Source organism: Mycteria americana, chromosome 4, assembly GCF_035582795.1.
Source record: "Mycteria americana isolate JAX WOST 10 ecotype Jacksonville Zoo and Gardens chromosome 4, USCA_MyAme_1.0, whole genome shotgun sequence".
NCBI lineage: Eukaryota > Metazoa > Chordata > Aves > Ciconiiformes > Ciconiidae > Mycteria > Mycteria americana.
The window spans coordinates 53,016,701-53,037,851 of record NC_134368.1 but is presented as its reverse complement, the minus strand read 5'-3'; the positions used below and the strand labels follow the sequence as shown (position 1 = coordinate 53,037,851).

Here is a 21,151-nt window from a genome sequence, read left to right as displayed (position 1 = left end):
ATATCAATATTTGTACAACATTGATGAAATAATGCTATGCAAATTCCTGATAACACTTTTATCTGACTATTGCTAGTTTCTAAAGTTGCATTAAGGAGAAATAAAACAGGTGACTTTTTTTTTTTTTTTTTTTTTTGAATTACAGCAGCAAATCTGTAGTGATGATGGAATGAACTTAAATTTTCTGCTTACCTCTTAAACTAGATATCTTAAGTATTCAATGTATGCTATTCTCAGAATGTGTGACTAATGGGGTGAAAATTATATCTTGCATTCTCTGATCTATTTTGTGCTTTTCTATTTAATCGGATTTCACATTAGCACAATATTCTTGTAGTTATACACACTTATGCACATCCTGAATAAAATGATGTAGAGATACTACTTGCCAGGGTTACAACCTGCTCTTTAAAATCTCATATAAAAGCGAAGAATGCCAATGTAATTGCCACTTGGTTTCAACAGAAACACAGTTGAACCTATCATTACCTGTAATACCTATCCTTTGAAGAAAAGCTGCACAATCTAATAAATAGGTGACCAAAAGTTTTTAACAGTATTACGAAAAGTGTTAACACTATTTATTTGCACATTCTTCTTCACTGAATTCCCTTCGTGAAGATCATAGTAAGCATGTCTTATTCCTGTAGATTAGTTCAACTTTCTCTGTAATCAGTTCCTTGTAATGCAATTTTCACAAATACTCTGTACAGGATAAATACAGGTGGATGTGTTGTTCCATACAAAAACATTCCACATTTCCTTTTCTTCTTGCATTGCATCGCCCTATATAAGAAAAGGTATGATTGCAACCATGACAAGGCAGAGGCATTTTACCAGGGAAGGTTGAAAACTGTGTTCCACTAATGTTGAAGAGAATGCTGCTAAAGAAAAGGATTTTTAAAAATTATTGTTATTATTATCTTTAATACTCAGATCTCAGCCAGAAAACTGTATCTGTTTGGGGGAGGGGGTTCTAATTTTACTGCAGAATCAGCAATCATCCACTTTACTGACAGAAGACCTCCCCTCCCAAAACTGCAAGGGAACACAGACTGGAAAAAGAAAAAAAACCAAATCTGTTAACAGCATAGATCTCTGCAGCATGAGATACCACATATTTGACTTGGGAGAGAACAACCAAATGCATAAATCACATTTGTTAAAAAAAAAAAAAAACAAACAAAAAACAACAAAAATCCCACAAAAAAAACCCCAAACCAACCCTACAAATCGCTTATTCTCATTTTTAGTGGAAGACTTTAATTTAACATCCAAGATGTAATAAAGTATCTGTTAAGGATAATTAGTCCCAGAAGAAAGGGATATAGCATTGCAACATACAAAAATGTTTTCAAGTATTTTTGAATATTATGGGATTTTCACCATAAACATATACACCTCACAGTTTCAGTAAATTCCAACAGGCATTATTTCACAGACACAGTAGAACATATGGGTTCATATCTGGCAACCCATGAACAAGAAATTAGTGCATACAGGTACATTGAGTAAAATACTGATTTATTTGCCCTAAATAAAAAAATACTCAAAAGAAAAAAACCCCCAAACCCACAAGTGTGGAGTAAAACATATAAAAATAATAATTATAACTATATTTTTATCCAAAGTATTTTACTTTTTTTAAAAAAAGTTAGTAATCCTGGCTTGAATCAGCTTAAAAGACAGTCTGAAAAAACACCAAAGTATAGTTTGCTTCAAGAACTTTTCAGATTAAAACGTGAAATTTTTATGTTTCTATCTTCAGAAGACTAACCGAAGACTCGGAAGACAAAACTTTAATGCTCCACTGATACAAAACATACTGAAAGGAAGGTTTCAAAACCTGCTTTAATTCCAGTGGTCTTTTTATAAATTTGAAGCAGCATGTTGATATACACCAATGCAGAACCACAGCCTTATTTTGCAGTACGGTCTTTGGTAAGAAGTATTGTTAGATTTTGCTCAAATCACAGAATAGAACTGTGCTAAATATTCCACATTGTGGCATTCTTAATCAAAGATTATTCAAGAAGGCTCACATAAACAAGTGAATCTCTTACACATATTCAACCAATGTCCCACAGACAGAATATTTTCATTTTAAAAAAATGGGAAAAAATAATATATTTCTACAGTTAAGGAATCTTCGTTGACTATGTTCTTGTGTGAGGATACATACTCTCAATTCACCTTCTAGCAGAAATTCTGACAAATGCTCTTCAGGAAAGAGAATTTTAACATTCCTTGGCAAAATTGTATTTTTCCCATTATCTTCCAAAATTCAAATATTGTTTTGACAGCATATGGCGATTATAAACATAATAACCTCATTAAATTGTCAATAAGTGTGTAAATGAATACTGAAAAAAAATTACAATCCACTAATACATATCCCTCCACATTCACTTATGTTAATTCTCAGCTCTTTGTACAGCATAAAATTAATAGGGCATGGGTATGATGGCAAGTAGTTGTAATTATCTTCTCATGTTTCAGAAGGCATTTTAAAATCATTTAAGAGCAAAGGATGAATGGTGTTCCAGTGAATCCCACTAAATCAATGCATGGACACAACAGCAGCAGCGGCAAACAAGCTGACAGAAGTCTGAACACCCACAAAGATGATAAAAAATACTGTTCGACACAGCTACTTACATCATGGCCTACGAGTTCTGTCTGCGTGGATTTATCTGCTTGGGAAGCAAGAGCCTTCTGAAAGCACTGCGCCTTTTCCTGGAAAACAAAATAATGTATCATAGGTGAGTCACATTTTTTCTCACTGGGCTTTGCAGCTACGAATATCCAGGTAAGTTCAAAACTCATGCATGGACAGCTGTTCAGAAATAGATTTATGGCGTCACTGTTCTTACTGGGAGGTTGATTTCCTTACTGTTATTTCCTTTTATCAACTTAGCTTTCTCTTAAACAGACAGTGGACTCGGAAAGTCCGACTATGCGGTAGAGCTGGGCTCATGAGAAGGTTGTCACTGACGCGTGATGCAAAGCAATCTTCTTCCAGAGCAGATACAGGTACAAAGCACCAAGCAGCAGCAGTGACTATTGCAACCACCAGCACCATTCCAACAGCAAAGAAACCATTTTTTTAAAAAAATGTTAAGGAATATGCAAACTCCATGGCAGATCGCAGCGCTGAGATGACTTCCCCCTTGCCTGATGCAAACACATCAGCAAAGCCTAAATATTTCTTGGCCATTGTACTGATTTCTGCTTTTCCCATCCTTGTCCCTCTGTACCTCAATCATTTTTGGAAGTGTGGCGTGGAATCTCTAGGACAGGCTCGAGCAAAGAAATCTGGCTGCTTTGACACAATTATGCTTCACAAAAAAAAAAAAGCATTTTGGTACTTCATTTGAAACTCATCACTTAGCAGAAATGTTGATCCTCATCAAGCCCGTACATATACTACATTATTTTCCAGGAGAAAGTATAGGATGAAACAACTGTAAATACGGGGGATAAAGCTGTAAAAGGCACACAGGAGGGGAAGGTTCCATGAATAGAGAACATAAAGTCCTTTACTACACTGATTTATGTCTTCCTATCTACCAATTCAGTTTTATTTTTTAACTATATCCATACAAAATACTTATCTTTGACTCGAATTCCTCAAGACCTACAAAAGTATGTTTTAATGTTACTGACAGGTACGTATTACAGTAAAACAGAATTTGTGTAAATTGAATTTCAAGTTAATTGAATCCCAAGTTGAATTAATCTCAATTTTCACAGAAATAAAGACACAGAAATATTGTCAGCTATTGTCTGAGTTGCGTTTTCCTTTATAAGTATCCCCTCTACATATTTTAAAAATCAAATGTTAATCATTTCAAGGCAAGATGTACATCACTAATTAAGTGAATTTTGGCCAAAAGCATGTAAACAGCAGGAAGAAGACAACACCTAAATGACCCTATCTCCAGTAGTTCAACCCTTCAAATACTGGGGGAGGCGGGGGGGAAGCAGCGAGCAGAATTCAGACCGAACACTTTACTGGTATGAGGCAACTTGCGCCCAAACTTGCTGATGCAACTACTGAGTTAAAACTGAATTCACAGCAAAGGTAATCTCATTTCTGACAGAAAAACTTCATCTTCTTGAGGTTTGAATTTGAACACTGTCCACAGCACTTTTACGTGTTTAGAAAACAGACATTGTTATATATCTACTCTCTTATTTATCAAGCCTTGGAACAGGCTGCCCGGGGAAGTGGTTGAGTCGCCATCCCTGGAGGTATTTAAAGGACGTTTGGATGAGGTGCTTAGGGACATGGTGTAGTGGTGGTCTTGGCAGTGTTAGGTTTATGGTTGGACTCGATGATCTTAAAGGTCTTTTCCAACCTATACGATTCTGTGATTCTGTGATTCTGTGATTTAGACAATAACATTCTACTGCTCAGAAGCTCCATGAATTTTCTAGTTACAAACCCAAACATTCACAGAGACTGAATGTTCAAGTAACATTATGATTGGACCAAAACCAGCTTTAAACTGTGTATCTGAAGTAACTGGGGAAAAAAACCCAGAAGAAATCAAAACCTTCATTAAGGTAACCAATTAACTGGGAAATCTAGGAAGGCTGAAATAATCAAATCCATTTATTTCTGTGAGCTGCTCATTTAATTGCGTATATGCAGTGAGATCCATTTTTAACACACCCAAGTTCTGACTCCACATTATCATCTTTGCCAGAAGCAGAAGTTAGACTTCCATGGTGACAAGTGATATCTTCTCTTTACTCTAAAAAAGAGTATTTTCAATTGTGTCAGTGTGAAACAACCTTCATAATATGAATGAATTGTTTTCAAAATGATTAAATATAATAAGAATACAGTGTATTTTATCTTATTTCCAGTGATGCAGCAAAAGTCTGCAAAAAGTTTAAAATGACGGACATAAATATTTTCCATGCAGTAATGTAGACAACTCATGGTTTGTCACAAACCAGCATCCTACTGGAAGAGGCTACCTACACTTAGTAGTCATTCAACTTCATCTCAGTTATGTTTCCTTAACTTGCACTACTTTATTTCTAGCGTTCTTGTTGCGGGAGTAAAGTAGCCATTCCAAAAGACATACCTTTGTTTATGAAATAATTTTAGTAATATTAAAGGTATTAGATATCAAAAACCACTATAAAATTTTCTTTCTAATATAAAAACACTTCTTAAAATGATAAGTTGATACTTTAAATATAATTTCATGCTGCATTGACTATATCAATAGACAGACTTTATAATGAACTAATGTGACAAAATGCTGGGAAAAAATGGTTACACTGTAATGTGAATTTTAGATCTCTAAAGTATAGCATACTATATAAAGCAAGCTAAATGCAAAACTTCAGTGTAACTGTGTAAAAGTGTAGCAGATCTTCACACAAAAATACATATTAATCCTACTTTACACCAAAAAAAGTATAAATTGACACTTTATTTTACTACTTAATAAATGATTGTAAATATTTGGCAACATTTGCTAGATATTTACAACACTTTCTGCTTTTGGCCATAGATTTACTGTTCCTACCCACGTATAGCACAGCATTTCCAGGTACAGCTCCCAGCTACAACTAAAAACTCTCTGCAGGGAGGTCACATTCTCCAATGAACCGAGATTACTTGCAGGAGATTTACACCTTTGCCCAAATACTTTCTTCTGAAAACTTTACTAAGAATAGTCACCTTAAAAGAATTGATGTCCAGGTATCAATTAATTTTGCTTTTGCAAATGTGTTACCTAGTATGCTGTTTGATATGTCTGACTCCGCACAGTTACTTTGGTCTTTGGCATTGGAGCAGACAACAACCCAGCAGCGCTGCCACGAATGCAACAGCCTGTGGCACTAAGTGAGAGGCAGTCCGAAAAAGAAGGCAATCCTTTTTATTTACTTTTTATTAAGCTAACTAATACAAACAGGAAAGACTGACAAACTTCCAGGTGCCCAGGTACTGGAAAAGGACTTTTGGAACTCAATAGCTGTCCCTTTTTCTCAATAAGCTATAAGCAAATCAGCCAAACAAAAGATCTTTACAAGCCAAGTAGCATGCTTTAACATTAATTCATAACAAAGAAATAAATTACCTGGACGTATATTCCCATAGCGGCCTTCAACTGCCATCACATCATTACTCCTAGAGACAGTTACTATTATAAAGTAACATTTTAAAGCAATTTTTCAAGTTCTGAAACTTCCTTGAGACCTTCCTGCTATTATAAAACACCAAAGTTATCTTCTTTCAGAGGCTTCCTAGTGAAATGGGATAATTAGTGACTTTTTCCATACATGACCCAGTCTTCATACCACTAACTGCATATGCTGCACGCTATCACCCCAACTACCAGAAAGCTTCCAAAAGCTTTTTCATAAGTCTATGTTGAAATGTAAGGATTTTGAGAAAGTCAAAACACAGTATAAGGTGCTTCCTTAATGCCCCCATTTTTCTTTTGAGATATTTTATAGAATCACAGAAGGTTAAGTTGTCCCATCCTCCTGCTTTCTGCCCTTTCACTGCATGTATCTGAGAGGAGTCAGCTCCACCTTCTCTATAAGATATCAGGTAGGAAAAAGACTGCAAACAGATCCTTCCTTACCCTTCTTCTTTTCAGGGTAAACCAAACAGGTGCCTTTGCCTCTCTAAAGATCAAGAAGGGATGAAGTAATTTATTTTTGAAATATTTTTAGATTTTTAAGATCAAAGTACTTCTAGGTGACTTTTTAAGATAGAGCATAAATGAACATCTTTTCTTACTGTTCTGTGTGTTGTTATTCCCTCTTATTAAAATAAATAGCATTAAGAGTACACCTTGCAAGGTGACAGGGATAAGAGCATGAAAAATTCTCATGCCCTGGGTTCATCCTAATTAGCGAAAAAGCAAGAAGAGCTGTTGGTGATTTTTAAGTCAGATAACTCATAGCAACATTGCCAGCAACATTCACTGCAACCCCTCCCTCTCATGGACATGTGAGAGTGTGTCTGTTGGGGGGAGAGAGAGATAAAAACTATGGGGAAGGACATTTTCTCCATCATTTGCAGGTGCTTAGATTACTGAGATTACTAACTGAAGTATTTCAACAGCCTTAGTGAAAAGCGTTAGACCATGATCAATAAAGCTATTCCTTCACATGGAAATAAGTTCACATGTAGTTTATATCTCAAACTACCTCTAGTACAAGAGTGTCATTGTTTATATACTCATTATTTTATTACTACATTTATAGTAAGTCACCAAGAGGTGCTGAAATAGGAAGATAACAGGCATCAGCTGATCACATACACGTAAAAACATTGCAGATAAAATAGATAAGTGAAATATAAGATAAAATAGTAAGTGAAAAATGGGCTTAGTCTTCACCACTGAAAGACAGCTACTGGACAAAAAGTAGAGTCAGTTACTACCAGACTACTTATATTTAGGGAGTCAGTATAGGTTAATACATCTTGAAACACCTGACCGGCTTTTTACAACATTCCTTCTCTGAATGGAAGAGCGTTAAAACAATTTTCATAGCTTTGACTGTGAACAGGTCAAAGTTATTTTTTGTGACCATTCTCTTACCCAATGCCCTGTCAGTGACAGCACGGTGACCACTTGTGGTCTTTGTTTAATTGCAAATTCCAAAAAGAAAATGCTTGAAAATTACCTTAAATGGATATACTAAATCAAACAGCAAAACTTACTGTTCCAGCTGTACTGGAGGAATCGGAAGTCTGTTAGCCAGTACAGCTGTGGCTTTTGTCACTAAGGAATCTATTTTGTCTAGTTGATAACATATTACAGATATTTCTTTTCCTAGCAGTTGTTTCATCTTTATTCTTACTTAGATTAAAAAAATCTCACAACTTAACTTTTTGCCTTCAAATCTCTTAATACTCAAACAACTCAACCTCTCTCTCCTATAGTCTGTACAGATTATTGTATGACTTTATGAAGTTGACTTTATGACTTTATCTGTTTTATTTGGGTTTCCTCTCAGCATACATCCAAAACAGCCTACAATTGTCAGCATCAGCACTGCAGTCAGATTTACAATTTACATGCAATTGTTTCCCTTGCTTCAGGCATTTACCCTACTGTGAATAACAACTTATGTTTGCCACAGAACTGGGGGAGAAAAGCTTCTCTTCAGAAGACTTATAAAAATGCAAAGTCTTTTAATTCTGGTGTGCTTTGGGATTAAACTTAATCAACAGCAGCAGTTAGGCAGTGAGAGCAAAGACATAACAAGTAGCACAAAAAAATGCTCTCCAACATCTAGTCTATCTAATTTGCAGGCTACAATAAGCTATGGAATTGACTATAGGACAGCTATTCCCACAGAAATTGAGTCCCTATTGGTTTGAGTCTCAGTTTGGGAAGAAAACGTAACATATACAGCATAGCTCTTGTGATCAGCTGCGGTACAGCTGAATCACATCACACTTAAAAACACTTTGTGAAGCCCAGCAAAAAGCCCAGCTGTCTCTCAAGCACAGGCTAAGAAAGCAGCTACAGCATGGTTCAACACTCAATAGATAAAGTACTAAGAACTAAGGTGCTAAAAAGCCACAACAAATTTAGAGGCGTTACTCTGGAGTCACAGCAGCGAATGGATGCGATCATCCACATGGGCACTAGCCCATCGTTCAGGAGAAAAACAAAGGAGAACTTGGTGGGAATGCACCCAAGTATGCACAAATAGAAGTTTCATGGAGGGTTTTAGTTCTGCCAAATCATTGTAAATGACAAAGACCAAAAGAAGGTGGAATTTCAGTGAACGTTTCATAGTTTGCACATAGGACTCTTATACAAACCAAAAGAGTTTTTCAGTTATTACTTTATAATTTTTTTGTAAAATACAAAGGCAAAGTCCTATGCATATGGTAAGTATGGTACCTGGAATGAAAGACGATGTCCCCTCTGCTTGGATTTCTATCAGAACACAGTATCCAGGTGTCAATCAAGAAAGGCTAAGACAAACCTGTCTCCAAGCAGTTTGCAATACTTTCATAATTAGTTACGGCCAAGTCTGAATACATTTAATGAAAAAAAACCAACTTTTAAAAGTGTAATCACTTCATAATCGCTCTTTGAAGATGAACAATATTTAGGAAGATTTCAAATCTTAATAAAATTACAAGCCCCACTATAGTCCTGCCAGCTAGCCTTACTCACAGTAATGCAAAAGTTTACTAGATCCTAGCCAGAGAGGGTTATTACTATTATTTAAAAAAAAAGTTTTGCAATCCTTATAATCTCAGGTATTTTCTTAAACTTTCCATCCCCAAGCTCTACAAGAGAAAAACTTTTCTGTTTTGCTGAGGGCTGAGTACCTTACCAATAAAAAGACTCCAAGCTTTGAGAGCACAGGCTACCTAATCAGAAACAGAAAACACACAAAAAAGTGGATCTCCTAGTCCACTGAGATGATGAATGCCAGAGAGAGGAAAAGAGCCTTAAAAATTGTATCTTCTGACTCCCATTTATTTGACTGGACCATACTGTATCCTAAACATTACCATTACCACCTGTGTATGTATTGCAAAATTAAAACTAAATGTTTACAGGGACATGAGATCACCACAGAATAACAGCATAAGGATTTTGCAAACATATGTGAGCTTTTAACTTTATTTTTCAAACACATCTTTGGAAGATGCTTTAAGATACAGCATTAAGCAGTGGCAGGAATCTGTTTATGCTATATCAAAAAAGTAACATTGCATTTCTTGGATCAGGGGGATTTTTTTGAAAAACAAATGTATTTTGATTAATTATTTCCTGCTTTATCTGTTGCATCAACAGAAAGTAAAAGACTCCATTTCGAGGTGGTATTACAATTTATAATTTATATTTTAAAGCAATACCTGGTTATTGTTTATTACTATCGTTCACTCATTCAGTAAAGCTGTATAGCAAGTAGTCATTTCCTTACTGATTATGTTTCCCATAATAAATCAATGCTACTTTAAGACATAAGTTTATGTACACACATCACCGAAAGTATAGAGAAACTTTTTCTAGTCATCACATCTCTAAAATAAAAAAATTACAAATCACACATTCATATATGGCCTAGATGTGGCCATGCATGCTTTGAATAATGCAATACAATAAAAAAATTATATGGTCACACTCTATGAATAATATGGCCATAACAAGTGATGCCAATCTTAACACTCCCCCCAACAACAACAACAAAAAACCCCCAAACCTGAGAAAGTTATTGAAAGGGAAGAAAAAACAAGCAGTAGTGCAGTCATAAAAGCCTTCAAAAGGCTGGCACATCAAGGATAGTCATTCATGCAGAAATTATATCTACAAGCACAGTTTTGAACTTTTAATAAGCATTGTTGTTAGCCTTAGTTTGTGGTATGGTTGCATCCAGATGTCCAAGAAGATACCCTAAGTCTTATACTAGCTTGTCTAATAAAGAATTAGCTCTCTCTCAACCCATATGTCCTTAGATTATCACTGCTACACTACTGCTAGGACCACGCAGACAAATACAATCCTGTCCCAAAATATAAGACACCCAACAGACCAGCCTAGGAGACAATATAATCCCAGTTTGATAGTTCAGAAATTGTGATACGGGGACACTAAGCCTTACAGCAGCAAACCACAGAAAAACACTAGCACTATTGGCTTGATCTTCCTACAAATATTTGAAGAAAAATAGTCAATGGGTGATTTATTTTTCAAGGTCATGCATGAAGCCATCTGCAGAGTTATGGAGTGCTGCATAGATCCACACTCCAAGTCCTTTGTCCTATGCACAAAAGCAGCCTTCCTCACACCGTTAAACTTCAAGACATTCATTCCAGATATGAATTTCTGGGCTCAGTTACCTTCTCAGAGCCCACAACAGTGAACAGTATTCAGTACAATTATGTGCGAGATTACTGCAAAGCAGGACTATGCATTCAGGTTCAAAGATCCAACTTGCACGCCTCCGATTCACAGTATTTCAGCATTTTTTTCAAAATGGACATCACAGATATGGCAGTGAAATGTGTTTCAGTTACAGCTCTCATTTACTTAACTGTACAGTATTAAATAGCCCCACTGAAGATGTGAAACTGGTTACTGTTCTTTCACACAGCAATTGTTAACCCAGCAGCTGTAAAATACTTGATCATCAAGAATAACGAGGTTTTACCTCATTTAAGTTGTGCTTTTCCTACGTTTACTCGCTGAAAATGGAGATGAGACATGTAAAGTCTCTAATTAAATTGCTTATAAGCCAAGCAAACCAGTGTTCAGGTTTTTTAGAAACAACTGCAAGTTAGAAAATTACTATCCTAAACTTTAAACAAGGATATAAGCATATTTATTTCAAGTATTTGTCTCGTAGGAGTAGCACACTACTTTTCTCGTAGCATAGCGAGAATTTACTCTTCCAAGAAGCTAGATTAGGACAAAATAGATTAGATAGATTATTCCTGCACTTCTACTTTCATTAAAATATACTGCCACAACATTGCCTCTAGTTGGTATCTCATGATTCAGCTGGCACAGTTGTGCTGACACACAACACAAAACTAACATGAAAATGAACGCAAACCGATCAAGATTGGCAAACAAAGAAGGCAAACAAAGAAAGCACACAGTTTATAACCTTGCGTTTTTTCTTCCTTTATCCCTTTTTACAGCAACCACATTTATCACTTTCATGGCACACATGATTTTAAATCCTGCCAGGTTCTGCAGTATTCACTGAAGGAAAAACTCTCTGGTTAAACAAATACAATACAAAATAACAGCATTATGAAAATCCTGTAGCAATAACTCACAGAGGATTCTGCAACAGATTTAATATAAAGTTTTACTTAGGGAAGTTATTTTATTAACTTTTGAAATTATCAAAGGCACTCGTTATCTCTTCGTTATGTTTTTCTTCCCTACCATGTGAAATGCTAACATTACGCACTTTGTCCTTTAGGTCTCTAAGTGGAGATGTTTAAGTGCATTGCCTGTCAAATGTCTCTGTTGGTTTGCAGTTTCCTTTCCCTCTGTGCATGCAGGGACATTCGTGGGATGTGATTAATGTCAGTGCCAGCCACCTTGCACATAGATTTAACGGCACGTGCGTTTGGCAGAGTGCAGGAATTATTAACTCGGCACGTTCCAAATTGCAACTGATGTTTATTGAAGGCTTCTGGCATTAATTAAATCTCACACAGCTAAGTGTTTACAATAATTTTACAGATTGCTGTCCTGAGGAACAAGATTCATGATTGTGGCATTAGAAGCGTACATGACAAACACAACCAAAGGGTCATTTTCAAGTCTTCCCAGCAACAACTGCATGGGGCAGATTTTGATCATTTGTTGGTCAAATGAATAGAAAAATTAATCATATAAATTAAATTGCTGCCACCATGGAAATCAACAAAAACATGTACCAATCTTTGTGATAAATGGGGCTGCAGTTTTATTCCCTGATATGAACAACGTATGATCCCTGTGCCACTGTAAATACACCTAGCAATACTGAAAACAACCCACAGCTGCCATTCTTCGAGTTGTTCCCCCTGTGATATTATGCCAATTATTCAATACATTATTTGTACATTTTGGCAAGTATTTTGGATAGAACCATCAGCTTGGGTTTAGCACTACCAGAACTATGTGACTTGCTTTTGTCCTGCACTCACATGCAGCCCATTAAGTGTGCATATTCATATGCACACACTGGAAGTGATCACACTGCCTGTCCATCTATTCCTCAGTAATCATTTTTTATTACAGTGGTCAATACTAACTAGTCCAAGCAACAGAGTTAGAAAATTAAAGTTTCTATAAGTTTCACGAAAATCACTGATGCAAAGGACCTAAGCTAGCAAGGGGCTTTAATCTCAAAGTCAGCCAGATGGGCAGCTGGCAGGCAGCTGCACAGCGCCTTCAGCCCAGGCAACACTTAGGAGCCCAGAAGGATGTTAGGGATGCATGGGAAAGCCGGGCATGGAGAATTACAGGAGACAGAGAACTTCAATAAAAGCCTGAGGAGACATACACAGAATAGCATTTAGCAGTATTGCTTGTGAAAAAGAGTCGGTCACTACACCAGGCTCTCAGATGCACTGCAAAGTCTTTTTCCGAGGCAATTATTTGCTTAAGCAAGGACCAAAAGGCACTTTTACCCTTTGTGAACCTGCTCTCAGGGGAAGCCACAGCATGGGTTTTGCCTGTAATTGACACTGGAAAGTTATTAAAGTAGATACCTTTTTACTGTGAATTTAGGTTCATCACTGATGCCCTCCACTCTTACCCACTCACCTCAATTGAGATACTGAAAATTAAATACGAAGCACATCATATTTAATTCAATAAGACAAAACCAACACGCTTTAATATGCATTGTCATGATATTCCAAATACTTTTGCACATCTAACCAAGGCTCACGAGTAATGTTCAGCAGCTTTGTACTCCTTTGTCAAAGCAGAATAGTTTTGATCAGACAACAAAATTTGTTTTCATTTTTACAATACCAAAGCAATCCAAACCAGCCTTCATATTTTTGATAATACTTGGCAGACTACGACACAGTAATATTCCAGCACAAGATGGGAGAGAAGCATATTAATCTCCTCTTCTTTCAAACATTTCTTTAATTAATTCAGAAACTTTCCCAATGATGGGAGTTTGACTTCATGAAAGCTGTGTGACTGTTATGAATTCTACAGCAAATCATTGGGATGCTGGAACTTGTTGGAAGCTGGAAAAGTTGTACTTTTCCAAGCACCTGCAAAAGAGACTAACAATTCTTATACTGTAAAAGGAAAGTAACCGTTACATTCTAGTTTTTGGTATGACGCATATGCACAAAGAAACTATAGCACAAAGAATCTGAAATAAGTTTTTTCTTACTATTTCTAGAAGCATTACAAGATCTTCAGGAAACAGTATTGAAAAAAGATCTATCCTTTTCTCTCCCTTTTAAAAATACAATTTCTCACTGTTTAAGAAAATGGTGACTAGACCTCTGTTTCCCACTGACATATATCATAAACAAAACACATTGCTATGGTCCCCAGATTACTGCTATAATGGAACCAAAAAGACGACTTACAATCATGACCAGAAGCAGCTGTCACTTAAAACGGTTCAAAGAGGGGAAATAACAATCCAAACTATGATATATTCATAAAAGCATAAGAATCACGTTATAAAAGTCTGAAGAGACATCCTGATACGATCTTACAGAGGTTTTCAGACAAAAGAGGAATAAATTCTAATTTTGCCTCAGAAAACAAGTGAAAAAGAGATGAAGGTGAACCTATGGCACTTGAGAAACATTAATAGTCAGTTTATACTGTGACAGAAATTAAATCTACCAAATAAACCCTCTTTACTGGCTCATAATCAGCCTGTTGGTACTCTATTGTTGATAAAATTGTTTTGCTAAACAATTGTTTTACAAGTGTCCTTTAATGCTGCCCCAGTGCTGTCTCAGCTCATAAGGTGTGCCTACTATCAAAAAAGGATTTGTTTGTAAACACTGCTTTTAGATAAGCCAGCATTGCCTAGGAAGATGCCTCATTTCTCAACACATGCTACACGCTATAGTATCTTGTAAAGATGCAGAAGAAGAGAGCTGAATCCTGTCTGTTGGTTGAAGACCAGGGACTCCTTCTGATCTGTAAGTGTAAACCAATACAGACAGCTTTGAAACAAAAGCACTTTCAAGCTGGGCATGTTAGAAGATGCAATGAATGGCTGAAGTAGAACATGCAGGTATAAAACTACAAACACTGTAAAATTGGATTGGACAAGTGAGCAGCAGAAATCCTTTGGGGGTTAACAAATAAACAGGTAACAAGAAGTTTAGGAGCTCCCTTGAGCTCCAAAGTCATGGACTGGGAGAGCATGAGGACAATATCACATGCTTTCACGTACCAGCTTTTCTGTAAGTGGCTGCTTGTGGCCACCACTGGAGACAGACATAAACCCTTGCACTGACCCAGTAGAGTTTTTCTTATTTCATATTCTAACACCTCAACCAAATCCACTCCGTTTTGAAATACCGCAGTATCAGCCTCCCAAGCACCCAGCTCATATTGTTTTAACAGACAAGAAAACTGGTTGCCTCTACTTTTCATCCAGTTATTCCTTGTTTCTCAATAAGGAAAATATACTTGGTGTAGATTTTTCCTCCTTCTTCAGTTAAACTTATAGTACTAGGAGCTAAGAAAAAAATAAAACCGAGAAAAGCTACCAAAGGGCACACCCTGGGGAGAACTTTCTAGCCAACTAATGTAAACTCAAAGAAAATAATAATCTCTGTGATTACATTTCAGTAATATTTGGCACATGGTCTAACAACAGTATGTATTCTCAAACTGGGCATTATAAAAATAGTCTACATAGTGTTACTGACTTTGAAAAATAAGCCTTGTCTACACATTTTTGTATGCAAATCCAAACCTGCCTATACTTTGAAGATCCAGAATCCAGAGTTTAAATCAGGAATACTTGAAGACATAGGAAAAAAACTTTACCATAAACAAAGACTAATGTGGCAGATAAGGGTATAGTTTATATTAGGTGGTGGGGTGTGGATGGGAGAGGAAAAGGTTTATTTCAGTAACCAAAATTAATGGGCGACATACAGTGAGGTACTAAGTCAACGTTACAGTCCATGGGTGATTTTACCAACGCACAATGAAGTCATGTTAAAAAAAAAGTCTCTGCCAAAGCTAATACTACTACTACTAAGATCATCATCAAATAGCTCACTGGATGGTTTCATCTTGAGGTATAAATATTTAGCAACTGTACATTATCCAGGGACTGGTTAGCAATTTTTGTTAGCAAGTACTGGTTAGCATTTTTAGAATACAACAGACAACATCTGTTTAACCTAGAAAAACCTAAAGAACTTATTTTAACAACTCCTTGCACTCAGCTGGGAGCCATATGGCAGCTCTCAGTCAATTTTCAAAATTTCAAACTGAACCAAAGTTATAAAACATGCTAAAGAAATTGATGTTTTATTAACAGAAGTGAAGAGAAGTGAAGAAGTTCACAGAAGTGAAAAGAGACTCTACAAGACCCTCTAAAGGTGCATCCAAAAGCTAGGGGCAAAAGCAATTTAGAATTTACTTGTGAGACCTTGGGGTAGGGTAACAACCTATGCCTCTACACCATACTACTGCTACTTGGTTCAGATTTCTGTTTTCTCCTGAAACTTCCTGCTGTGTCCACTGTAACAAGATGTCCATGAATTTAGGAATCACCATAACACAAATAGCACCTACAATCCATTAAGTGTAAGCTGTGCAAAAAGCTCAGCCCATTTTTGTTTATTGACGATTTAAAAAAATCAAATAAGGTAAAAATCTGATTTTGCTCTGTTCATTAAATGGGTTTTGCAGAACTTAAATCTGACTAAAGCTTTTTTTTTTTTTCCCCCTATCAGGACATCAATCCATTTGTTTTCCAGTTTCCTATGTATTTTCTTGAAACTCCAACTGACTCAACAGACCAACAACTCAGAATATCACTGAACTCTCAAAGTCAGGTGTATATGGACAAACTGTTTTAGATTGTTGCATATTTGATAACCACAGGAGGTTTCCCACTTTTCATGTCTTGAGCATTTATGGCATGTTATTGCATTCATGGCAACAAAAAAATCTCATTCGTCTGCATGCAAGGATACATTTACAGTAGGCCGTCACATGTCTATTTCCAAATTGCATGAAATACATGAAAAAACATGAAATACAAAAGCAGAAAATAAACCAGAATTACTTGAACAAATGTAATTTCAAAGTATAGATATTATCAGAAATGGTAGATGTATCTTGTCTATTACAGAAAAATAGCTGAGTTTTTCATGAGCTCCACAGAATTTCTCAAGTAGGTTGTCTTAAACTTTCAGGTTATCCTAGCTATATGTTCAAGAAATACTGCAGACAAAATTGACTTGTTATTCACAAGCACCACTCTATGTCAAAAGAGTGGCAAGCTTCTTGAAAAGTGACGCAGTGTTCAACATTTTTAGGAAGAGATGCTCAGTTTATTCTGTATACACTGACTTTTCTAGCATTGATTACAGAGACAGCATTTGCTTTCCTATAGAATTTGCACAAAAGCAAACGTGAAGAAAGACAGCGACTATTTTTTGAAGTGTCAACACTGCACCCAGCCTGTGAAAGACTTAATTGTTTCTGGCAGCCTAAGTCTCCAATTTACCACAGGGACTACAGTAGACTTTACAAACAGATGAATTTTCCTCATTTGTGTTCTTCTGAGTGCATTTCATTTCTATCCTCGTCTTAGCTTGTTCTCCTGAGGCACTACAGAGATCTTCCATGGCACCTGATCCTATATATTCAGCTCAGCTCCATTAATCTGCAAAGTTTTACCTGCTGTTCAGATGATGTTCCATTAGTTGTCTGTTTTATTTATTTACCAGTCTTGATGGCAGTCGCTACATAGACTCTTAACTAGAAGGAAACCGCACCATGCAGAGACCTAGTCAAAGCACTTACACACAACACACACAGCAAAGGAAACAGGCGACATGAGGAGATTATTAGTTTGTCAGTGGGTATCAAAACTGGGGTTATAAGAGGACTACGTCCAGAAGACCATCTTTAGCCCAACAGCTGGTCTCCCAGAGGCTCAGGTGGTACCACTGAAGCTTTGCTTGCTTAGGCTGGTGTAGTATGTGCAATCCTTACCTGGTTAAAGATAGCGACCCAATAGTGCAGTCTATTCCACTGATATGAAGCAGGAACTTTCCATAGGGAAAAGAAAAAACCAACCAACCAACCAACCAACACCAAAACCAAAAAACCCAAACAAAATTGCCCATGCAACTTCTTTATGATCAGGATAGTTAAGAATAGGATGCAAATGCTACAAAGCTAAACTTCTGACACAAAATTCTCAGTTCTATTCAGCTGAGTTCATCTCCTCTTGTCTCTTTTCATCTGCACCAGATTTGAGATGACGATCTCTTGCATTCTTTTCTTTCCACTCATGTTTTCTCCTAGTAGACCTATTCCTTCCTTACTTGTACCTTTTTCTGGTCCTTTCTTTCCCTGCTACAGAATGACTAATAACCTTTGTTCTTTCTCTGCCAGTGAGAGATTTTGCTCTTCGCTTTAGACTTCATTTTCTCATACATGCGACCCTTAAATCCAAGGTCTCTCCTCATTACAACAACTTCAGTTTCAGGGGCAATCACAACAATTGGCTGCTAAAGTGCCAGGGCTGGCACCCTTGTCAGAGTTCTTACTGAAGAAGTAAAGGTGTCACGGGGAGGACAAAAATGGAACTCAATTCACTGAAAAAGTTATCTTTGAACAGATACTTTTATGGCCTTAGAACACCCTGACACATGAAAATACAAACATATAGCATCTTTGCTATCCTCTTTACCTTTTTTTTTTCCCACGGCAAGGGGAGCAGCCATTTTCTCCATCACAGAATAACTTACAAACTGTGTACATTTGCTTTATTTTATATCCTAAATGTGCATCTAGACTTTTAAGTCAAGGTCAGCAATCCTGCAGAGGGCGGGGTGATGCCCCTCACTTTCTGCTTCATCTTCCAACCACTGCCTCATGTAGGACATTTCTGCTTGTCTGGCTGAACTCCAGGCAGCTACACTGCAACCAACAGTGAAGCTGCAGCTAGGTCTGTTTCTGCAGCTGGGACTCCACAAAATCGTCTAGAATACAGGACTTCCCAGTCACACTAACAGTAGAGCAGTATAGCCTCCACCACACTGGTGGCACCAGTCTTCACCCTACTTTCTTACACCTTCCGCACCTCCAGAACTCCTCTGTGTTCAGCAAAGCAGCCCACGCAGCTCAGACTTTATAGGAAAGCTGAGGATAGGTAAACGTGGAGGACATAGTCAACTCCACTTGTGAATACACACTCCGACATTACCAAGTTCCCAGAAGAGAAAATAAGAAGACCCTTTCCATTAACTTGCCATCCCCGCAGCTGGCACATTTAACATAGTGGGCTGTCATCAGAGGCAGGTGAGAATGCTTTTTGTAAAATGGAGTCCTCTATGGGTCATGTCCTAGGAGCCAGTTGGTATTGATTCCTAGAAACTTAGCTTATCACGGCAAGAAAAAATACAGCTCTTATGCTGCATGCTGTCCCGACATGGTGCAGAGTGGACAGGACAGAAAAAGACTAAATTTGTTATAAACTTTTGCTAAATACATAGATATACATGTATATGTGTGCATATTTACATAGGTGAAAAAAATCATCCCTCTGATGGTGGGTGACAGGTGGTGCCTTCCATCGATGGCAGCCATGCACCATTATACCTTCCTGTTCTTGATATAATCCAATTTAAAGAGAAAAACACTCCTGAAGTTCTAGTCCAAATCCCTTTTAGCTGCAAAGACACCATTAGACAATCCAGTTGTGTATGTATGGTGAGATAACCTTAGCTTTTAACAGTTTTGCAACCTTCTCACATGATGCCAAAATTTGTTGTAATTAATTGCTCAGTTACTGTGAGCCTGCAGGAGATGCACTCTGCAGTTGAAGTGCCCCTGGACAAGTGAAATGAAATTTTGAGTGTACAAGCAGGACAAAGGTGTATTGCTGCACTGTGCCTTTACTGCTAGAGGTCAGAATTCTGGAAACTTTAGTTGCAGTGGTCCAAAGAAATGTTGAAGAATCTTATATGAATATAACATCAGTATTACAACAGTCTCAACTAGTTAAGTTATACCCAGTAGAGTATCTCTTTCTGCACTCTAGGAAAAGCCCCAAAATTTTAAATTTAATTTAACACACATTTTTAGTAACACATTCTCAGAAAAAAAAAGCTCCAAATTGCATTGCTTTTGATGCTACCTTTCCAGGGAAATCTTTAAATTGGACATAATGAGAGATCCAAGGTCAAAAGGGAGAAAGGGAGTTGTGCTGTACCGTACTTCTCTCATGCACCCTTTCCTCTTATATTTTCATTCATTTTGCAGTTCAAAAAGGTAGTCACCAGAAATTCAATGTTCTATACCAATGATTCTTACCAAATTGCCTTGCAGTACAGGTCACATAGTTCATATACTCCCCTCTGTTATGTCTGCTCTTGTGTTTCAACTGACTGCTTTACACAGATGGTTTCTTTACCCATCTCTGAATTTCTGTTCCCTACAGTTAGAGTGGTAGTATCAGGACGCTACTCTGCAAAGAACAATAATTCTGATTTCCCCAAGTGTACTGTGTCGTTACAATCTGCCAGGTTAGCATACGCAGTTTATCACTTCATTCCCCGTCCAAAAAGGAAGCTTCAAAATCATGTATACCCTTTAGACTTCTTTTGCAAATGTGAACCGTGAGCACAACATCATGTTTTAGTCACAAGCACAAATGACAGAATACTTCACTGCAACATGAAATTAAAAACCTTTGTGGACAATCTGGAGAAAAACATTAACATCTTCCTGCATGCTTGAACAAATATTATTATTCATGCAATTCAGGATGTCACAAAATTAGTTGTCTAGACCTTGTAAGCTACTGTGAAACTTTCATACCGATGTGGTAGTAGGAACACGTTCCTTAAAATGCTTTGGCACCTGTGGGAAATCAAGTACGGTCAGACATTAGTTCACACAAAATATCCCAGTGAATCAGGTTCCAAACAAGACATGCAATTTAAAAAAAAAAAAAAGTTCATTTATATTGTAGTAAATGGTCAGAAGATTTGTTTTGTAAGTGATAGACAGAATTTTCAGTATTATAGAGATCACTGCTTTCTAAATCCAGGTTTGGTTTTGGTTTATTAATTGAACAACACCATATAAACATATTTCCCTCTCTTATTCGTTCCTTAACAGTAACAACCTTACAAAACGCTGGGCACCATTTGCTGTATCTCAAAAGCGATAGTTTTCCCTCAGCAATAGCTTCACTGAAGTTCATCTTTCTCAGTCAGTATTTTTCTTACCAGATATTTTGTCTTGGGACTTTTAAAAAAAAGCGTTTAATGTGTTATGAAAAATTAATCCATGTAAAATACAACTTTTTGATTGATTTCTAAGGCCTCCATCCTTCAGCAGCAACTTCTGGCAGGAAGGTGGAAATTTCCAAGGCGTAGACATGCTATTCCAAGGATTTAGCTCACAAGGAAATAAATTTTGTGTCTGGCTGAGAA

General features: G+C 37.0%; 1 protein-coding gene across 2 annotated transcripts in view; it reads right to left on the bottom strand.

Annotated features, from left to right (window-relative positions):
• The window catches only part of CCSER1 (coiled-coil serine rich protein 1), a 731,922-nt gene that overhangs the window by 273,621 nt on the left and 437,150 nt on the right, over positions 1-21,151 (bottom strand). For both annotated transcript variants that reach the window (XM_075500578.1, XM_075500579.1), the window contains exon 9: positions 2,659-2,736. In XM_075500578.1, the coding sequence (XP_075356693.1) occupies positions 2,659-2,736 (78 nt within the window). The remainder of the gene's footprint in view (positions 1-2,658; positions 2,737-21,151) is intronic.